The sequence below is a fragment of the Oncorhynchus keta genome, chromosome 13 (assembly GCF_023373465.1).
Source record: "Oncorhynchus keta strain PuntledgeMale-10-30-2019 chromosome 13, Oket_V2, whole genome shotgun sequence".
Taxonomy (NCBI): Eukaryota; Metazoa; Chordata; class Actinopteri; order Salmoniformes; family Salmonidae; genus Oncorhynchus; species Oncorhynchus keta.
Genome location: NC_068433.1, coordinates 35,187,032 through 35,203,196, shown reverse-complemented (window position 1 = coordinate 35,203,196; position 16,165 = coordinate 35,187,032). Strand labels below are relative to the sequence as shown.

General features: G+C 44.9%; 1 protein-coding gene across 2 annotated transcripts in view; it reads left to right on the top strand.

The window, feature by feature from the left end:
* Positions 1 to 16,165, top strand: part of LOC118373656 (ankyrin repeat and BTB/POZ domain-containing protein 3-A-like) — a 218,558-nt gene that overhangs the window by 151,060 nt on the left and 51,333 nt on the right. For both annotated transcript variants that reach the window (XM_035759857.2, XM_052460056.1), the window contains exon 8: positions 1,248 to 1,383. In XM_035759857.2, coding sequence (XP_035615750.1) covers positions 1,248 to 1,383 — 136 coding nt within the window. The remainder of the gene's footprint in view (positions 1 to 1,247; positions 1,384 to 16,165) is intronic.

Below are 16,165 nucleotides of genomic sequence, written 5' to 3'. Positions count from 1 at the left end.
ACATGGTCACCTGATGGCTCCCAGATTGATTCTTGGGTAAAATACAGAGGTAGCCATTATTCCAATTGGTCCTAATGAAAAACCAATTGTCCCGGTGGATATTATCGAATAGATATTTGAAAAACACCTTGAGGATTGATTATAAACAACGTTTGCCATGTTTCTGTCGATATTATGGAGCTAATTTGGAATATTTTTCGGCGTTTTCGTGACTGCAATTTCCGGGCGATTTCTCAGACAAACGTGAAGAACAAACGGAGCTATTTCGCCTACAAAAATACTATTTTTGGAAAAAAGGAACATTGGCTATCTAACTGGGAGTCTCGTGAGTGAAAACATCCAAAACTCATCAAAGGTAAACAATTTAATTTGATTTTTTTCTGATTTCCGTGACCAAGTTACCTGCTGCTAGCTGGACAAAATGCTATGCTAGGCTATCAATAAACTTACACAAATGCTTGTCTAGCTTTGGCTGTAAAGCATATTTTGAAAATCTGAGATGACAGGGTGATTAACAAAAGGCTAAGCTGTGTCTCAATATATTTCACTTGTGATTTTCATGAATATGAATATTTTCTAGGAATATTTATGTCCGTTGCGTTATGCTAATTAGTGTCAGTCGATGGTTACGCTCCCGCACTCGGGATGGGGAGTCACTAGAGGTGAACAACAAAGTCAAGGTATCAGAGTGGCCATCACAATGCACTGACCTCAATCGTATAGAACATTTATGGGCAGAACTGAAAAAGCGTGTGCGTAGAAGGAGGCCTACAAACCTGACTCACTTACACCAGCTCTGTCAGGAGGAATGGGCCAAAATTAACCTAACGTATAGTGGGAAGCTTGTGGAATGCAACCCGAAACGTTTGATGCAAGTATTAAACAATTTAAAGGCAATGCTACCAAATACTAATTGAGTGTATTTCATCTTCTGGGAATGTGATGAAAGAAATAAAAGCTGAAATAAATCATTCTCTCTACTATTATTCTGACATTTCACATTCTTAAAATAAAGTGTTGATCCTAACTGGCCTAAGACAGGGAATTTTGTGTGTATTGTTAGATATTACTGCACTGTTAGCTAGGAACACAAGTATTTCACTACACCCACAATAACATCTGCTAAATATTTGTAAGTGACCATTGCAGATGGCTAAAAATATGTTGGTAAGCTCAAACACATAATCATTCTTTGTTTTAACATGAGATGGTTCATTTGAGTTCATAACGTTGCTTTTTCTCCTCAGGGAACTTTGAGCTGGTCAGTCTATTGTTGGAGAGAGGGGCAGATCCCATGACTGGGACCATGAACAGAAATGGCATCTCATCTGCCCAACTGGGGGACATGAACTCATATAGCCTGGCAGCATCACATGGGCACAGGTAACACACACTCACGCCAGTGGAGTTTCCTCAGAGAAGGAAGGGGAGAATCATCCTACCCAGTGAATTACATTTTTTAAAATATTGAATTATTTTTTATGTTAGAATTTTTTGATAAAACTAAATATATTAATGTCACCAAATAACTGATTGAAACATTTGTTTTTGCAATGAAGGTCTACAGTAACCTCAACAGCATCTAAGGTAGCACCACGGTATAGCTGTTTTCTGTCCTCCTCTGGGTACATTAACTTCATTATAAAATCTAGGAGGCTCATGGTTCTCACTCCCTTCCATAGACTTACTCAGTAATTATGAGTTCCGGAGGACTTCCTCCAACCTATCAGAGCTCTTACAGTATGAACTAACATCTTGTCCATCCAATCAAAGGATCAGAGAATGAATCTAGTAGTGAACGCATAAGCTACAGCTAGCTAACACTACAGTGCATGAAGTGTTGTCAGTATTTTACTCAAAGAGAGAAAGACAATAATTCATTCAAAAATGAAAGAGAAGCAGCGTGTATATTTAGTCATTTGTTTCTTGTTAATGTACGTTTCACTTAGCTAATGCAGCCAATTTGTGACCCAACTCGGGTCCAACTAGGCGTATGTCACAAGTCACGACGTCACAGGAGAGCCGTTTGAACTGATTTTTTTTTAATCAAAATGAATTTTTTGGCAGAAATGTCTTCTCGAACATGTCAACTTTCATGTGCCTTAATAACAAATGTGTATGCTATCTAGGCTACCTGCCACCCTGATGCTACACTACAGGACTGTTTTGCTTGCACAGACTGGAATATGTTCCCAGGATTCATCCAACACCATCAATAAGTGCATCGATAAAGTCGTCCCCACAGTGACTATATGTACATATCCCAACCAGAAGCCATGGATTACAGGCAACATCCGCATCGAGCTAAAGGCTAGAGCTGCCGCTATCGAATCCGGACGCTTATAAGAAATCTCGCTATGCCCTCAGACAAACCATGAAACAAGCAAAGTGTCAATACAGGATTAAGATTGAATCCTACTACACCAGCTCCGGCGCTCGTCGGATGTGGCAGGGCTTGAAAACTATTACAGACTACAAAGGGAAACCCAGAAGCGAGCTGCCCAGTGACGCGAGCCTTCCAGTCAAGCTAAATGCCTTTTATGCTCGCTTAGAGGCAAGCAACACTGAAGCATGCACGAGAGCACAAGCTGTTCTGGATGACTGTGTGATAACGCTCTTGTTAGCCGATGTTTATTTATTTATTTTATTTTACCTTTATTTAACTAGGCAAGTCAGTTAAGACCTTTCGGTTACTAATCCAACGCTCTAACCACTAGGCTACCCTGCCGCCCTGCCGGTGTGAACAGAACCTTGAAACTGGTCAACATTCATAAAGCCGCTGGGCCAGACGGATTACCAGGACGTGTACTCAAAGCCTGAGTGGACCAACTGTCAAGTGTCTTCACTGACATTTTCAACCTCTCCCTGACCGAGTCTGTAATACCTGCATGTTTCAAGTAGACCACCATATTCCTTGTGCCAAGGTAACCTGCCTAAATTATTACCGCCCCGTGGCACTCACAGCGGTAGCCACAAAGTGCTTTGAAAGGCTGGTCATGGCTCACATCAACAGCATCCTCCCGGACACCCTAGACCAACTCCAATTCGCATATCGCCCCAACAGATCCACAGATGATGCAATCTCAATCGTACTCCACACCACTCTTTCTTACCTGAACAAAATGAACACTTATGTTGTGAGAATGCTGTTCAGCAATGCGTTCAACACCATAGTGCCCACGAAGCTCATCACTAAGCTAAGAACACCTCCCTCTGCAACTGGATCCTGGACTTCCTGACAGGCCGCCCCCAGATGGTAAGAGTAGGCAAAAATACGTCTGCCACACTGATCCTTAACACTGGGGCACCTCAGGGGTGTGTACTTAGTCCCCTCCTGTATTCCCTGTTCACCCACGACTGCGTAGCCAAACACGTCTCCAACACGTTCATTACGTTTTCTGACGACACAACAGTGGTAGGCCTGATCACAGACAACGATGAGACGGCCTAAAGGGAGGAGGTCAGAGAACTGGCAGGGTGGTGCCAGGACAACAACCTCTCCCTCAATGTGAGGAAGACAAAGGAGCTGATCGTGGACTACAGGAAAAGGCGGGCCGAACAGGCCCCCATTTACATCGACTGGGCTGAAGTATAGCGGGTCGAGACTGAAGTTCCTTGGTGTCCACATCACCAACGAACTATCATGGTCCCCAAACATACCAAGACAGTCGTGAAGAGGGCACGACAAAACCTTTTTCCCCTCAGGAGACTGAAAAGATTTGGCATGGGCCCCCAGATCCTCAAAAAGTTCTACAGCTGCACCATTGAGAGCATCCTGACCGGTTGCATTACCGCCTGGTATGACAACTGCTCGGCATCTGACCGTAAGATGCTACAGAGTGTAGAGCGAATGGCCCAGTGCATCACTGGGGCCAAGCTTCCTGCCATCCAGGGCCTATATAATAGGCACTGTCAGAGGAAAGCCCATAAAATCACCCAAGATATAGACTTGATAGAGATTTCTCTGCTAACGCATTGAACGGAGCGCCTCAACATCTCCTACCCCCAAGCCATTAGACCTCAACAGCTTCTACCCCCAAGCCATTAGACTGCTGAACAATTCATAAAAATCGCCACCGGACAATTTACATTGACACCCCCCCTTCTTGTACACTGCTGCCACTCACTGTTTGTTTGTTACCTTGTCACTTCGCCCCCACCTACATGTACAGATTACCTCAACTAGTCTGTACCCTAGCAGACTGACTCGGTACCGGTGCCCCTGTATATAGCCTCGTTATTGTTATTGTTATTGTGTTAGCCTAGTGGTTAGAGCACTGGGCCAGTAACCAACAGGTTGCTGGATCGAGTCCCTGAGCTGACAAGGTAAAAATCTCTCGCTCTGCCCCTGAACAAGGCAGTTAACCCAATGTTCTGAGGCTGTTATTGTAAATAAGAATTTGTTCTTAAATGACTTGCCTAGTTAAATAAAAGGTAAATTAAATAATACAAAAAATCTGTAAATAAGAATAAAATTGTTAAATTATAAGCCTTATTGGTTAAGCCACAGAAAAAGGGACCTTCCCACTAGCCATGATTGGCTGAGAAAATGAGTGGGCTGGACATGCGGATTGGTCTGTAGAAGATATAGAAGGCTGCTGTCTATTTGAACTCATTAGTCTGTGTTGGTAGTCCTGTTGAAAGCAGCTTTTTTTAATGTATTGTGTAGTGGAGCTGCATAAGTGTTGCGCTCCACTTACTGGAGGATTAAGTTTTGAAATCAGTGTAATTAGAGTATGATAGCTAAAGAGATGGAGGAAACACCTGCAACCTTGGTATGGCAATCCTGACAGGGAGACACATCCATCATGAATGATGATGTATACAGGTAGGATAGTCTTGCGTTAGCCAGCTACATTTTCAGATATTACACTTTTCTAATTTTGACAGAAAGTGGTTTCATTTCAAGCTAAAGTGTACTGTTAGCTAGCTAGCTAACATTAGCTGGCTGGCTCCCTAGAGGACATTATTATTAGTTTCCCAGAGCTGTTTGCTTTTCTAGTTAGATCCTAACATTAGGCATTGTTGGCAACTTTGTTCATTGTTGTTTAACTAGCTGGCTGGCTCATTAGCTGATGTTACGTGATGTGTGTACAACACCTGTTGAATGTGGCCGGTGGCAATATACATCTGCAAAAAAGCAAAAAATGTAATTGTTGCCAGCAGAGCTGGTTAGGCTGTTTTCTGTTATGCAGAGGTAAACAAATCATCGGTTAGAGCATCAAGTGTGCGCTCTGAGAGCGAAATGAGATGGGTGGGGCTAAAGTTTAAGAGTGTGTGAACGATACTGAATTGGGTGTAGACAAAGAGGAGCTCTTCACTAGATACCAAAAGAGTCAAAGGTTATTTTTTCAAAAGTGAGTTTACAGGTTGATCAAATTTCAAAGCAGAATTTTCTTTCCCATTGTTCCTCAAATGCAGTGAATGATATAGCATTTTGTAGCTCTGAGTCTCTATAACGTTAATATGGTGATAACGATGCAGACTGTGTAGAGGTTAGCGGTTATGGTATTGCTTGGAGGGTTTTTTGCACCTGTTCACAGACAGCTGTTGTGTTGTGCACTGAAGTCCACAAGCAAAGCGAAAAGGTGAGAGCAGGAGAGTGCGTAGATGCGAGAAGGAATCATACAATGAGCAATGTAGTGATGCTGTGTGTGGCTGCTATGACGGTGAACTGTGTGAATGGGTGATCAGTGGTGTATTCATTCCACTGATTCTTAATCAGAACAAAACGGAGGGAGACCTACCTGAATTTTTCTAATAGAAACTCTCATTTTGCAACTGTTTGGACTAATGATTGCACCCCAGATCAGCTAGATGCAGTAAAGAGTGTGCAAGGCGGTATTTAATGTGCTACTGTGTCACCTTGACTACTCCATTATGTCTAAGCCATTGGTTTTCAATATTTACTAAGCAATTGTTTTAAGATGGTCATACCATGGATCATTTAGTTGTTTGTTTTAGAATTTTAAGTTATAAAGCAAATCTCTATATTTTTTATAAAATAATGAATAAACGTCAAAACAGTCAAAAAATCTATCATAAACAATACGTGTTTGAAGTGTCTCTCCTATATCTAGTGTCTGCCCTATATCATTTTTTACACCCTTTTAGTCACTGCCGGGGCGGCAGGGTAGCCTAGTGGTTAGAGCGTTGGACTAGTAACTGGAAGGTTGCAAGTTCAAACCCCCGAGCTGACAAGGTACAAATCTGTCATTCTGCCCCTGAACAGGCAGTTAACCCACTGTTCCTAGGCCGTCATTGAAAATAAGAATTTGTTCTTAACTGACTTGCCTGGTAAAATAAAAACTTTGCTTATGGCACTTTTTACACCCTGTTCACTTTTAGCCATTTTTACTTACATTCCAGCATCTCCCCTGAAGCTTGCATAGAGCAAAACAATTGTGCTGAATGTTTGTGTCTTACCTGTCGATGTTGGTAGCTCAAACGGTTCAGCCAGGACAGTTTGTTTTATGAGAAGATGTCTTTGAAATTAGGACGTGGCCTTCTGAAAGTTCAGACAACTTCCCTAAAGCTTGTGGATGTCATAGACAATGTCATGTTTGTGAGAGACTCCTTTGATGATGGGGTCATATGAGTTGCTAGCTCAAACAGTTTGGATATTTTCAAGAATATTTCTTTTCCGGATCTTCTTATTTATTAAAAACAACACTTTCACAAGCACTATGTTATGGAATATGGGCGGAAGAGGGGATTGATCTGCAGCCACTGCAATGAACGGTAACTCTCTAGCATAAACAAACACTGAGGTATTCCGCATTCAAAATGACACCACGTGTGACACACAGGCGTGTCAATCGACTCTAGGTTCTAGGTTGTAGCAACCTCATGATGGGTATAGGGCAAAGTCGAGTATTATTTAGTAACCTAAACCAATCGATGTTGCATTGAGCTGGGTGAATGGAATATGAATGACATTCATCAAATATGTTGTAATAGAAATAAGGCCATGTTTAAAACATATTCTCGTCCTCCCTAATCTTGAACAGCAGTAACCGCCACACACACACACACACACACACACACACCTTAAAGCTTTACGTCACATTTATAGATCACAAACAGCAACAGCAATGGGATAATAATAATGACAAAACCTTGTGAGTTTCTTTAGAATTTTGTGGTCACATTGAGATTTGTGGTTGCAATTTAATTTCGCAAGCTTGTGTCATGGTGTGACATTTTTTATAAATCAAATCAAATCAAATGTATTTATATAGCCCTTCGTACATCAGCTGATATCTCAAAGTGCTGTACAGAAACCCAGCCTAAAACCCCAAACAGCAAGCAATGCAGGTGTAGAAGCACTATAACAGTCACAAACGTGTAACTTGACATCAATAAGGTTTGCAAGCATAATTTATTTTCCAAATTATCAATTTAAGTCCATTTACAACTATGAATATACTGCTGGCAATCAAAAACATGCTTTCATATTTTTTTTTATCTGCGCATGGTCTGAATTGTGTCACTGTTGTCATGTTACCAAGAGATTTGTAAGCTTGTAGAAAGTTATGTACATTTGTAGAAAGAGATTATGACTTTATTCAAATTTCAATTCACACTGTTAGCAGTTGATGTTAATCTTCCATAACACAGAACCCAAAGCAAATCAGGGGGAGAAAAATAGGTTTATTCAAAGAGAACAAATAATAGTTGTTAGGCTGGGAAGTAGATGGCCGATGTTCATTCTTCCCTGTCCTCAATGATTCTCCACAGAACAAAGGGACAGGATGTCATTTATAACCCGCAACCCTAGCCTTCGGTTGACCAATTAGAATTCCTTGCATTAAAATTGGCCAGTGGCCAGATAACAAGTATCCCATTTCAGGCTCAATGTATAGACCATTCGAACCAATGAGAACTTACCACGTCTAGATTTGAGTCCAGGAATGAAACCCCTATACAGATTCTAAACAGATGTTGACCAATTCCGCCACCTGTGCTGATGTTCCTGCAGGTAACGTGCCTGTCACTATCACATTGTCCATTCTAGAATCTGCCAAGCATGCTTTCCTTACACCCCCCTCCACAATGCTTGAACCATCTGTGTATAAGATAAACTCAGGGATTTCCAATGGATGACTTTTAGTTAACCCATCAGAAAGCTGATCCAAAACCAACTCACAACATTCATGATCAAGAAATGTGGTATCTGGAGGAAGCATCAGAGTAACTGGATTACATGGTGTTCCACATTTTATGACGATGTTAGGAGCCTCCAGCACAGTTGACCACCAGATCCAACGAGCAGCTGTTACCTGTGCAGCTCGATTCATTGTCAAAAGAGTATGAACAATATGTCGGCAGAATGTGTCTTTTCAACTATACCCATGTCCCATAGATCTTTAATCACTACTTTAGTAGCAGCGATAGCTTCCTTGCTAATGGGATATTGTTTTGTGCAAGGTGGGGCAACACCTGTCAAGCACACTGGTTGTCACGCGGGACTAGGTGTGTGTGCAGGAATCAGACGCAGAGAGAGAGTAACGGAGTAAAGTGCTTTACTATTGCACACCAAACTGATAAGCCCAATACAATACAGGGCGCAGGACACTATACCAGACAACCCAAAACCACAGGGTGTCCAGTATAGAAAATAAATACACCACGACCTAATATGTACACATGTAACAAAGACAATCCCGCACAAAACAAGGGCGGGTCAAACTACTACATATAGGGAAGCTAATTAAACCAAAATACACACAGGTGAAACTAATAAGGCATAACCAACAGACAAACGAAAAAGGGATCGGTAGCGGCTAGTAGGACGGTAACGACGACCACCGAGCACCGCCCGAACAGGCAGGGGAGCCAACTTCGGCGAAAGTCGTGACAGTACCCCCCCCTGACACGCAGCTCCAGCAGCGCGCCGCCACCGGCCTCGAGGACGAGGCACCGGGCGATCCGGGTGGAGGCGGTGGAAAAGGGTCCAAAATGTCCCCCACCGGAACCCAGCATCTCTCCTCCGGACCGTACCCCTCCCAGTCCCCGAGGTACTGTAGGCCCCTCACCCGGCGTCTCGAGTCCAAAATGTGGGGGCCTCACTGCGGTGCTGGTCAGCGCTCCTCTTCTGCCGTTCTCCCGCTAACCTTAGCGATTCCTGGACGGCTTTCCAGGTGTCCTTGGAGTGCTGTACCCATTCCTCAACCGCAGGAGCCTCGGTCTGGCTCTGATGCCATGGGGCCAGGACCGGCTGGTAACCTAACACACACTCAAAAGGGGACAAGTTAGTTGAGGAGTGGCGTAGGGAGTTCTGAGCGAGCTCAGCCCAAGGAACATACCTTGCCCACTCACCAGGCCGGTCCTGGCAATATGACCATAGAAACCTGCCCACATCCTGGTTTATGCGCTCCACCTGCCCATTACTCTTGGGGTGAAAACCTGAGGTTAAGCTGACCGAGACCCCCAGTCTCTCCATAAACGCCCTCCATACTTTGGATGTGAATTGGGGACCCCGATCAGTAACAATGTCCTCAGGCACCCCATAGTCCATGAAGACATGGGTAAACAAGGCCTCCGCAGTCTGCAGGGCTGTAGGGAGACCGGGCAATGGGATGAGACGACAGGACTTAGAAAACCGATCCACAACAACCAGGATTGTAGTACTTCCCTGGGACGGGGGAAGGTCGGTAAGAAAGTCCACCGATAAGTGTGTCCACGGCCGTTGTGGAACGGGGAGGGGTTGTAACTTCCCTCTAGGCAAGTGCTGAGGAGCCTTGCTCTGAGCGCACACTGAGCAGGAGGAGACATAAAATCTCACGTCCTTAGCCAGGGTGGGCCACCAGTATCTCCCTCTAAGACGCTGCACTGTCCTCTCGATGCCAGGATGACCCGAGGAGGGGAGAGTGTGAGCCCAACGGATCAGCTTATCCCGGACCTCCCTCGGCACGTACTGAGCCCCTGCTGGACAGTTAGGGGGGGCCGGCTCTAACCGTGAGGCCCTCTCTATCTCCGCATCCACCTCCAATACTACCGGTGCCACGAGACATGAAGGTGGAATGATGGGAGTTGGCTCAACGGACCGCTCCTCGGTAATCATAGAGGCGGGACAACGCGTCGGCCTGATGGTAAACCGAAACCTGGTGAAAAACATGGCCCATCTAGCCTGACGTGGATTTAGTCCCCTCGCTGCCCGGATATACTTGAGATTACGATGGTCAGTCCAGATGAGAAAAGGGTGTTTCGCCCCCTCAAGCCAATATCTCCACACCTTCAGAGCCTTGACTACAGCTAACAACTCCCGGTCCCCCACGTCATAGTTTCGCTCCGCCGAACCGAGCTTCCTTGAAAAGAAGGCACAAGGGCGGAGCTTGAGTGGCACGCCCGAGCGCTGGGACAGCACGGCCCCGACCCACGCCTCGGACACGTCCACCTCCACTATGAACACTAAAAGAGGGGTCCGGATGCGACAACACGGGCGCGTTGGTAAACAGCTCTTTCAAACGACTGAAAGCTCTGCCCGCCTCTGCTGACCAACGCAAGCGCACCGGTCCTCCCTTCAGCAGTGAGGTGATGGGAGCAGCCACCTGACCAAAACCCCGGATAAACCTCTGGTAGTAATTGGCAAACCCTAAAAACCGCTGCACTTCTTTCACCGTGGTCGGAGACGGCCAATTATGCACGGCTGTAACGCGGTCATCCTCCATCACCACCCTGGAGGTGGAAATACGATAACCCAGGAAGGAAACAACCTGTTTGAAAAACTCACATTTTTCCCCGTTGCATTACATTTCATGTAGACCTCCATCCTTCTTCTTCACAAAAAAGAAGCTGGAGGAGACGGGTGATACGGAGGGCCGAATGTACCCCTGTCCCAGCGATTCAGCAACATATGTTTCCATCGCTACTGTCTCCTCCTGGGACAATGGATACACGTGACTCCTAGGAAGTGCAGCCTAATTGGGTCGCCCTCTTTTTCATGAAGGAGAGAGAGAGAGAATCCGCACAGTGAAAACCTGTTCTGGACTCTCCACCGTAGTCGCACCAACGGCAACTCCTATACACCTGCCTGAACACTCCTCTGACCACCCCTTAAGAGCCCCCTGTCGCCAGGAAATCATAGGCTTGTGCTGAGCTAGCCAGGGAATGCCCAACACCACTGGAAACACAGGTGAATCTATAAGGAACAGACTAATCTGCTCCTTATGACCCCCCTGCGTTACCATGTCCAGCGGCACGGTAGCCTCCCTAAATACTCCTGACCCTAATGGTCGGCTATCTAAGGAGTGCACGGTAAAAGGTATGTCTAACGACACCAGGGGAATCCCTAAGCCTTAACGCTAGCCCACGATCCCTGAAATTCCCAGCTGCACCTGAATCGACTAGCGCCTTATGCTGTAGAGAGGGAAGAAACCCAGGGAAAGAAGTTAACACATACATATGACCGACAGGAAGCTCTGGGTGAGTCTGGTGCTTACTCACCCGACTCCCAGACGAGTTCCTCCAGCACCGGTCGGCCGTGTGCCCTCGCCGACCACAACTGGTGCAGGAGGACACTCCTCCTCCGGTCCCCCTCAAAGCCGCCCCTCCTAACTCCATAGGGATAGGAGCAGGAGGGCTGGGAAGTGGAAACGACAGGACCTGATCCGAACGCCCGCGGGCAGCCAGCAGGTTGTCGAGACGGATAGCCATGTCAATGAGTTCATCCAGTGTGAGGGTGGTGTCCCGACATGCTCGCTCCCTGTGGACGTCCTCCCTGAGACTGCATCGGAAATGATCTATCAGGCCCCTGTCGTTCCACCCTGCTCCTGCGGCCAAGGTCCTGAACTCCAGGGCAAAGTCCTGAGCGCTCCTCGTCTCCTGACGCAGGTGGAACAGCCGTTCACCTGCCGCACGACCCTCTGGTGGATGGTCAAACACAGCTCGGAATAGGCGGGTGAACTCGGGGTAATGATCCCTCGCCGAGTCCGGACCGTTCTACACTGCGTTGGCCCACTCGAGAGCTCGCCCAGTCAAACAGGAGACGAGGGCGCTCACGCTCTCCTCTCCGGAGGGAGCAGGATGCACGGTAGCCAGGTACAGTTCCAGTTGTAGAAGGAAACCCTGGCACCCCGCCGCCATTCCATCATACTCCCGTGGGAGCGTCAGCCGAAGAGCCCCGGAGCCAGATGCGGTAGCAGGAACAGGAGGTGCTGGAGGAGAGGGTGCTGTAGATGAGGTGGAAAGGCCACTCCTCTCCCATCCATCCATCCTCTCCATCATTTGGTCTATGGCCGAACCAATCCTATGGAGAATGCTGGTATGATGGATGACCCTTTCCACCATCGATGGGAGAGGAAATGCTGCTGCTCCTGCTGATTCCATGTTGCGGTGCGGGATTCTTTCACGCGGGACTAGATGTGTGTGCAGGAATCAGACGCAGAGAGAGAGTAAAGTGCTTTACTATTGCACACCAAACTGATAAGCCCAATACAATACAGGGTGCAGGACACTATACCAGACAACCCAAAACCACAGGGTGTCCAGTATAGAAAATAAAATACACCACGACCTAATATGTACACACGTAACAAAAGACAATCCCGCACAAAACAAAGGCGGGTCAAACTACTACATCTAGGGAAGCTAATTAAACCAAAATACACATAGGTGAAACTAATAAGACAAAAACAACAGACAAACGAAAAAGGGATCGGTAGCGGCCGAGCACTCCCCGAACAGGCAGGGGAGCCAACTTCGGCAGAAGTCGTGACACTAGTTCCATATCCAAAGATCCACTCATTTTTATTCGTAGTCCAAATAGGATGGTTCTGAACTGTAGACCGCTTCAGTTGTTTAATTTGCCATGTCACCTTTCCTTCAGAGATTAGTCAAGTTGCATAATAACATCAAGGCCTAAAATAGGTTGTTCAAATGAGCCTATCCACACCCCTGCATCAATCTTCATTGGACCTATAAAAATTGATAATGTTTTGGTCTGTTTCGTATCTGCTGATCAACTGATGTGTGATTGCCCCATTTCATCTTCCATGTCGGGTAACCCACTGTGTCTAACCTTGTTAAAAAAATGTACACATTATGATACAAGCTGGCAAAATGTTATTACACATTTGCCAATCGTAATTCTAAATATAAACTCACAGGGTTCTGTCATCATTATTATCCCATACATCAAATGCAGATCCAATGTGAACCCGTTGTCCTGCCTTTCACAAAATAATATGTCATCAAACCACTAACCACTCACAAATCACAAGCAGGAACATAACTACATAACGTAATTTTGTGTAATGAAAAAAATATATACGGTATATATTTCACAATAAAGAAAATCTAATACGGGTCATCATCTAAGCATTGCTCCCAGCATTAATCAAAGCTCAGAATGCTTATATTCTTGATCTGACTGAATTCTAGCAGCATATTCACCATTGCCTCAAATGGCAAAGTCCGCTCTCTCGCGGCACAGGCGAGACGTGAGAAGTGAAACAAACTATCCCAGCTCGGAGACGGCTCAAGTAGGCGAGTAGTTACTCTTCTGACAGTGTGTTTGCGAAAAACATTGCAACAACTGGTAAATAGTCGCTTATGTCAGTCAGTTGTTGAAAGGCTCTGGCTAGTATTAGCCAGCTAGAAGGATGATATAAGAAGCTAACATTAAACGGAGCCTACCTTAGGAGGAGCAAAAAAAGAGGCTACTAAGTTCTCATAATAACTTTGCTTTACAGAGGGTAGGCTTCTGAGACAGACAGTGATGTGGCACTCAGTGGTGAGGCTGAGGCAACCTACAATGCGTGCAGGAGGAAGCAGAGGAGATAGAGAGGTTAGTTCAGTGGTTCCAAAACTTGTGGTCGGGGCCTGTCATGCCAAATATTGTCCCCCAGGCCAAAGTGTCCCCCCCTCTGCATCACAATGGGATTCGATAAACTCTTAGCGTCTGTTGCTATATTAACAGTGTGATGACCTAATGATTCAAACTTTGCAGATCATTATAGCCTAAATTATTTTTTTTTCATCATCGCAAGGCTGATTTTCCACAATAAAAAAGTTTTGTTTAGCTAAAATGAAAACATTACTTTGATCTACCTTGTTAACCAGGGATGCAAACTGGTGAGGGCCCCCCCAAAAAAATTAGCACTGAAACATGCAAAAAATCCCTGCTTGGGGGAAATGCAGGTTTTAACTAATTACACAGCAAAGAATATGATCTAATGTACATGACAAGTCTCTGTGTGTAAAATAAAAAGTGGTTAATGTGAAACTAACTCACAGCTAAAAAATAGACAAAGAATGCAGTCCAATGTTATTTGTTGCCTAGACTTTACTGCAAATGACACTCAAGTCTTGAGAAAAAACAATACAACAATATTGCAGTTAGTCATGAAAGCCTTTATAATAGAAGGCTTGTGACCACACACATCTAAATATTCCACCTGGGAAAAACATCTTAAAGTAGAAATAGAATAAAACAAACAGCAATACTATTTTTTGCTCGATTCAAGTATAGTGGCCACTATAGTAGACATTGATCAAGTGCAAAAGGCTACATGTGTGCAAAAATAACGTTCACCGAGTAAAAAACGTAATAATCCTCACACACACACCAGTGTTACTGTCAAGTTCAACACAACAAAGGCAATATCTTTGGGCTACACTACATTGTATACTTTCTGCCTGTGGACACCTGTTCTACAATGTACCAACAGAGCATGATACCCTTTGTTGGAGATACTTGATCTCTTTTCTGGCAGAGAGCACACCTGGCATACCCCTTTTTATCCACTGTATTGAAAAGGTGAGAAAGGGGGGAAAGTGCGTGGTGTTCCTTTCACCATAGTGGCATCCAGCTTAAGCCAGGCCCAGCTCCAGCTACACTTGATCCCTGAATCCACTTGTTTAACAAGCAACGCCTCATTTACACCTAATTCTCTCATTCTGAAAACTAACCACATACTGTAGAGGGAAAACATTAGTTCACAGATAGTAGTTAGTTAGTTAACGTTTCACACAGATTGCCAGGAGCCATCCCTGGTTAACATTACAACATGAAATCCATGTCTCGGAAATGGTAAAGAAATTGTGTAATCTGCTTGACACAAAGTTATTTACCTTACAGATCACGAAGTTAACTCATTTCCACTCCATTCATATGTAAATCCATTTGATTCATACATTGGCTTGTCTGGCTGTTATGTTTTTATTTTAACCAGCCCTTTCCTTATCTACACTGAAATAATATAACTTCAGTAGTCCTCTAATATGATTTCGTCTTTTCTATCTCGTATAGCTCATGAGTATACGCTTGTGGTGTACTCATGAGTACACAAATGCTCTGCAACAAAGCTTTGTTAGGATCCAACAAGCTTTCTATGCCCTTAACCTTGTTCTGAACACCTCCAAAACAAAGGTCATGTGGTTTGGTAAGAATAATGCCCCTCTCCCCACAGGTATGAATGCTACCTCTGAGGGTTAAGAGCTTGGAAGTATGGTTAGATGGTACACTGTCCTTCTCTCAGCATAAATCAAAGCTGCAGGCTAAAGTTAAATCTAGCCTTGGTTTCCTCTATCGTAGTCACTCCTCTTTCACCCCAGCTGCCAAACTAACACTAATTCAGATGACCATCCTACCCATGATAGATTACGGAGATGCAATTTATAGATCGGCAGGTATATTCTAAATGTTCTTTACCATTCGGTCATCAGATTTGCCACCAATGCTCCTTATAGGACACCACTGCTCTCTGTACTCCTCTGTAAACTGGTCATCTCTGTTTACCCGTCGCAAGACCCACTGGTTGATGCTTATTTATAAAACCCTGTTAGGCCTCACTCCGCCCTATCTGAGAGATCTACTGCAGCCCTCATCCTCCACATACAACACCCGTTCTGCCAGTCACATTCTGTTAAAGGTCCCCAAAGCACACACATCCCTGGGTCGCTCCTCTTTTCAGTTTGCTGCAGCTAGCGACTGGAACGAACTGCAACAAACACTCAAACTGGACAGTTTTATCTCCTCATTCAAAGACTCAATTATGGACACTTTACTGACAGTTGTGGCTGCTTTACGTGTGTATTGTTGTCTCTACCTTCTTGCCCTTTGTGCTGTTGTCTGTGCCCAAAAATGTTTGTACCCTGTTTTGTGCTGCTGCCATGTTTTGTTGCTACCATGTTGTTGTAATGTTGTGTTGCTACCATGCTA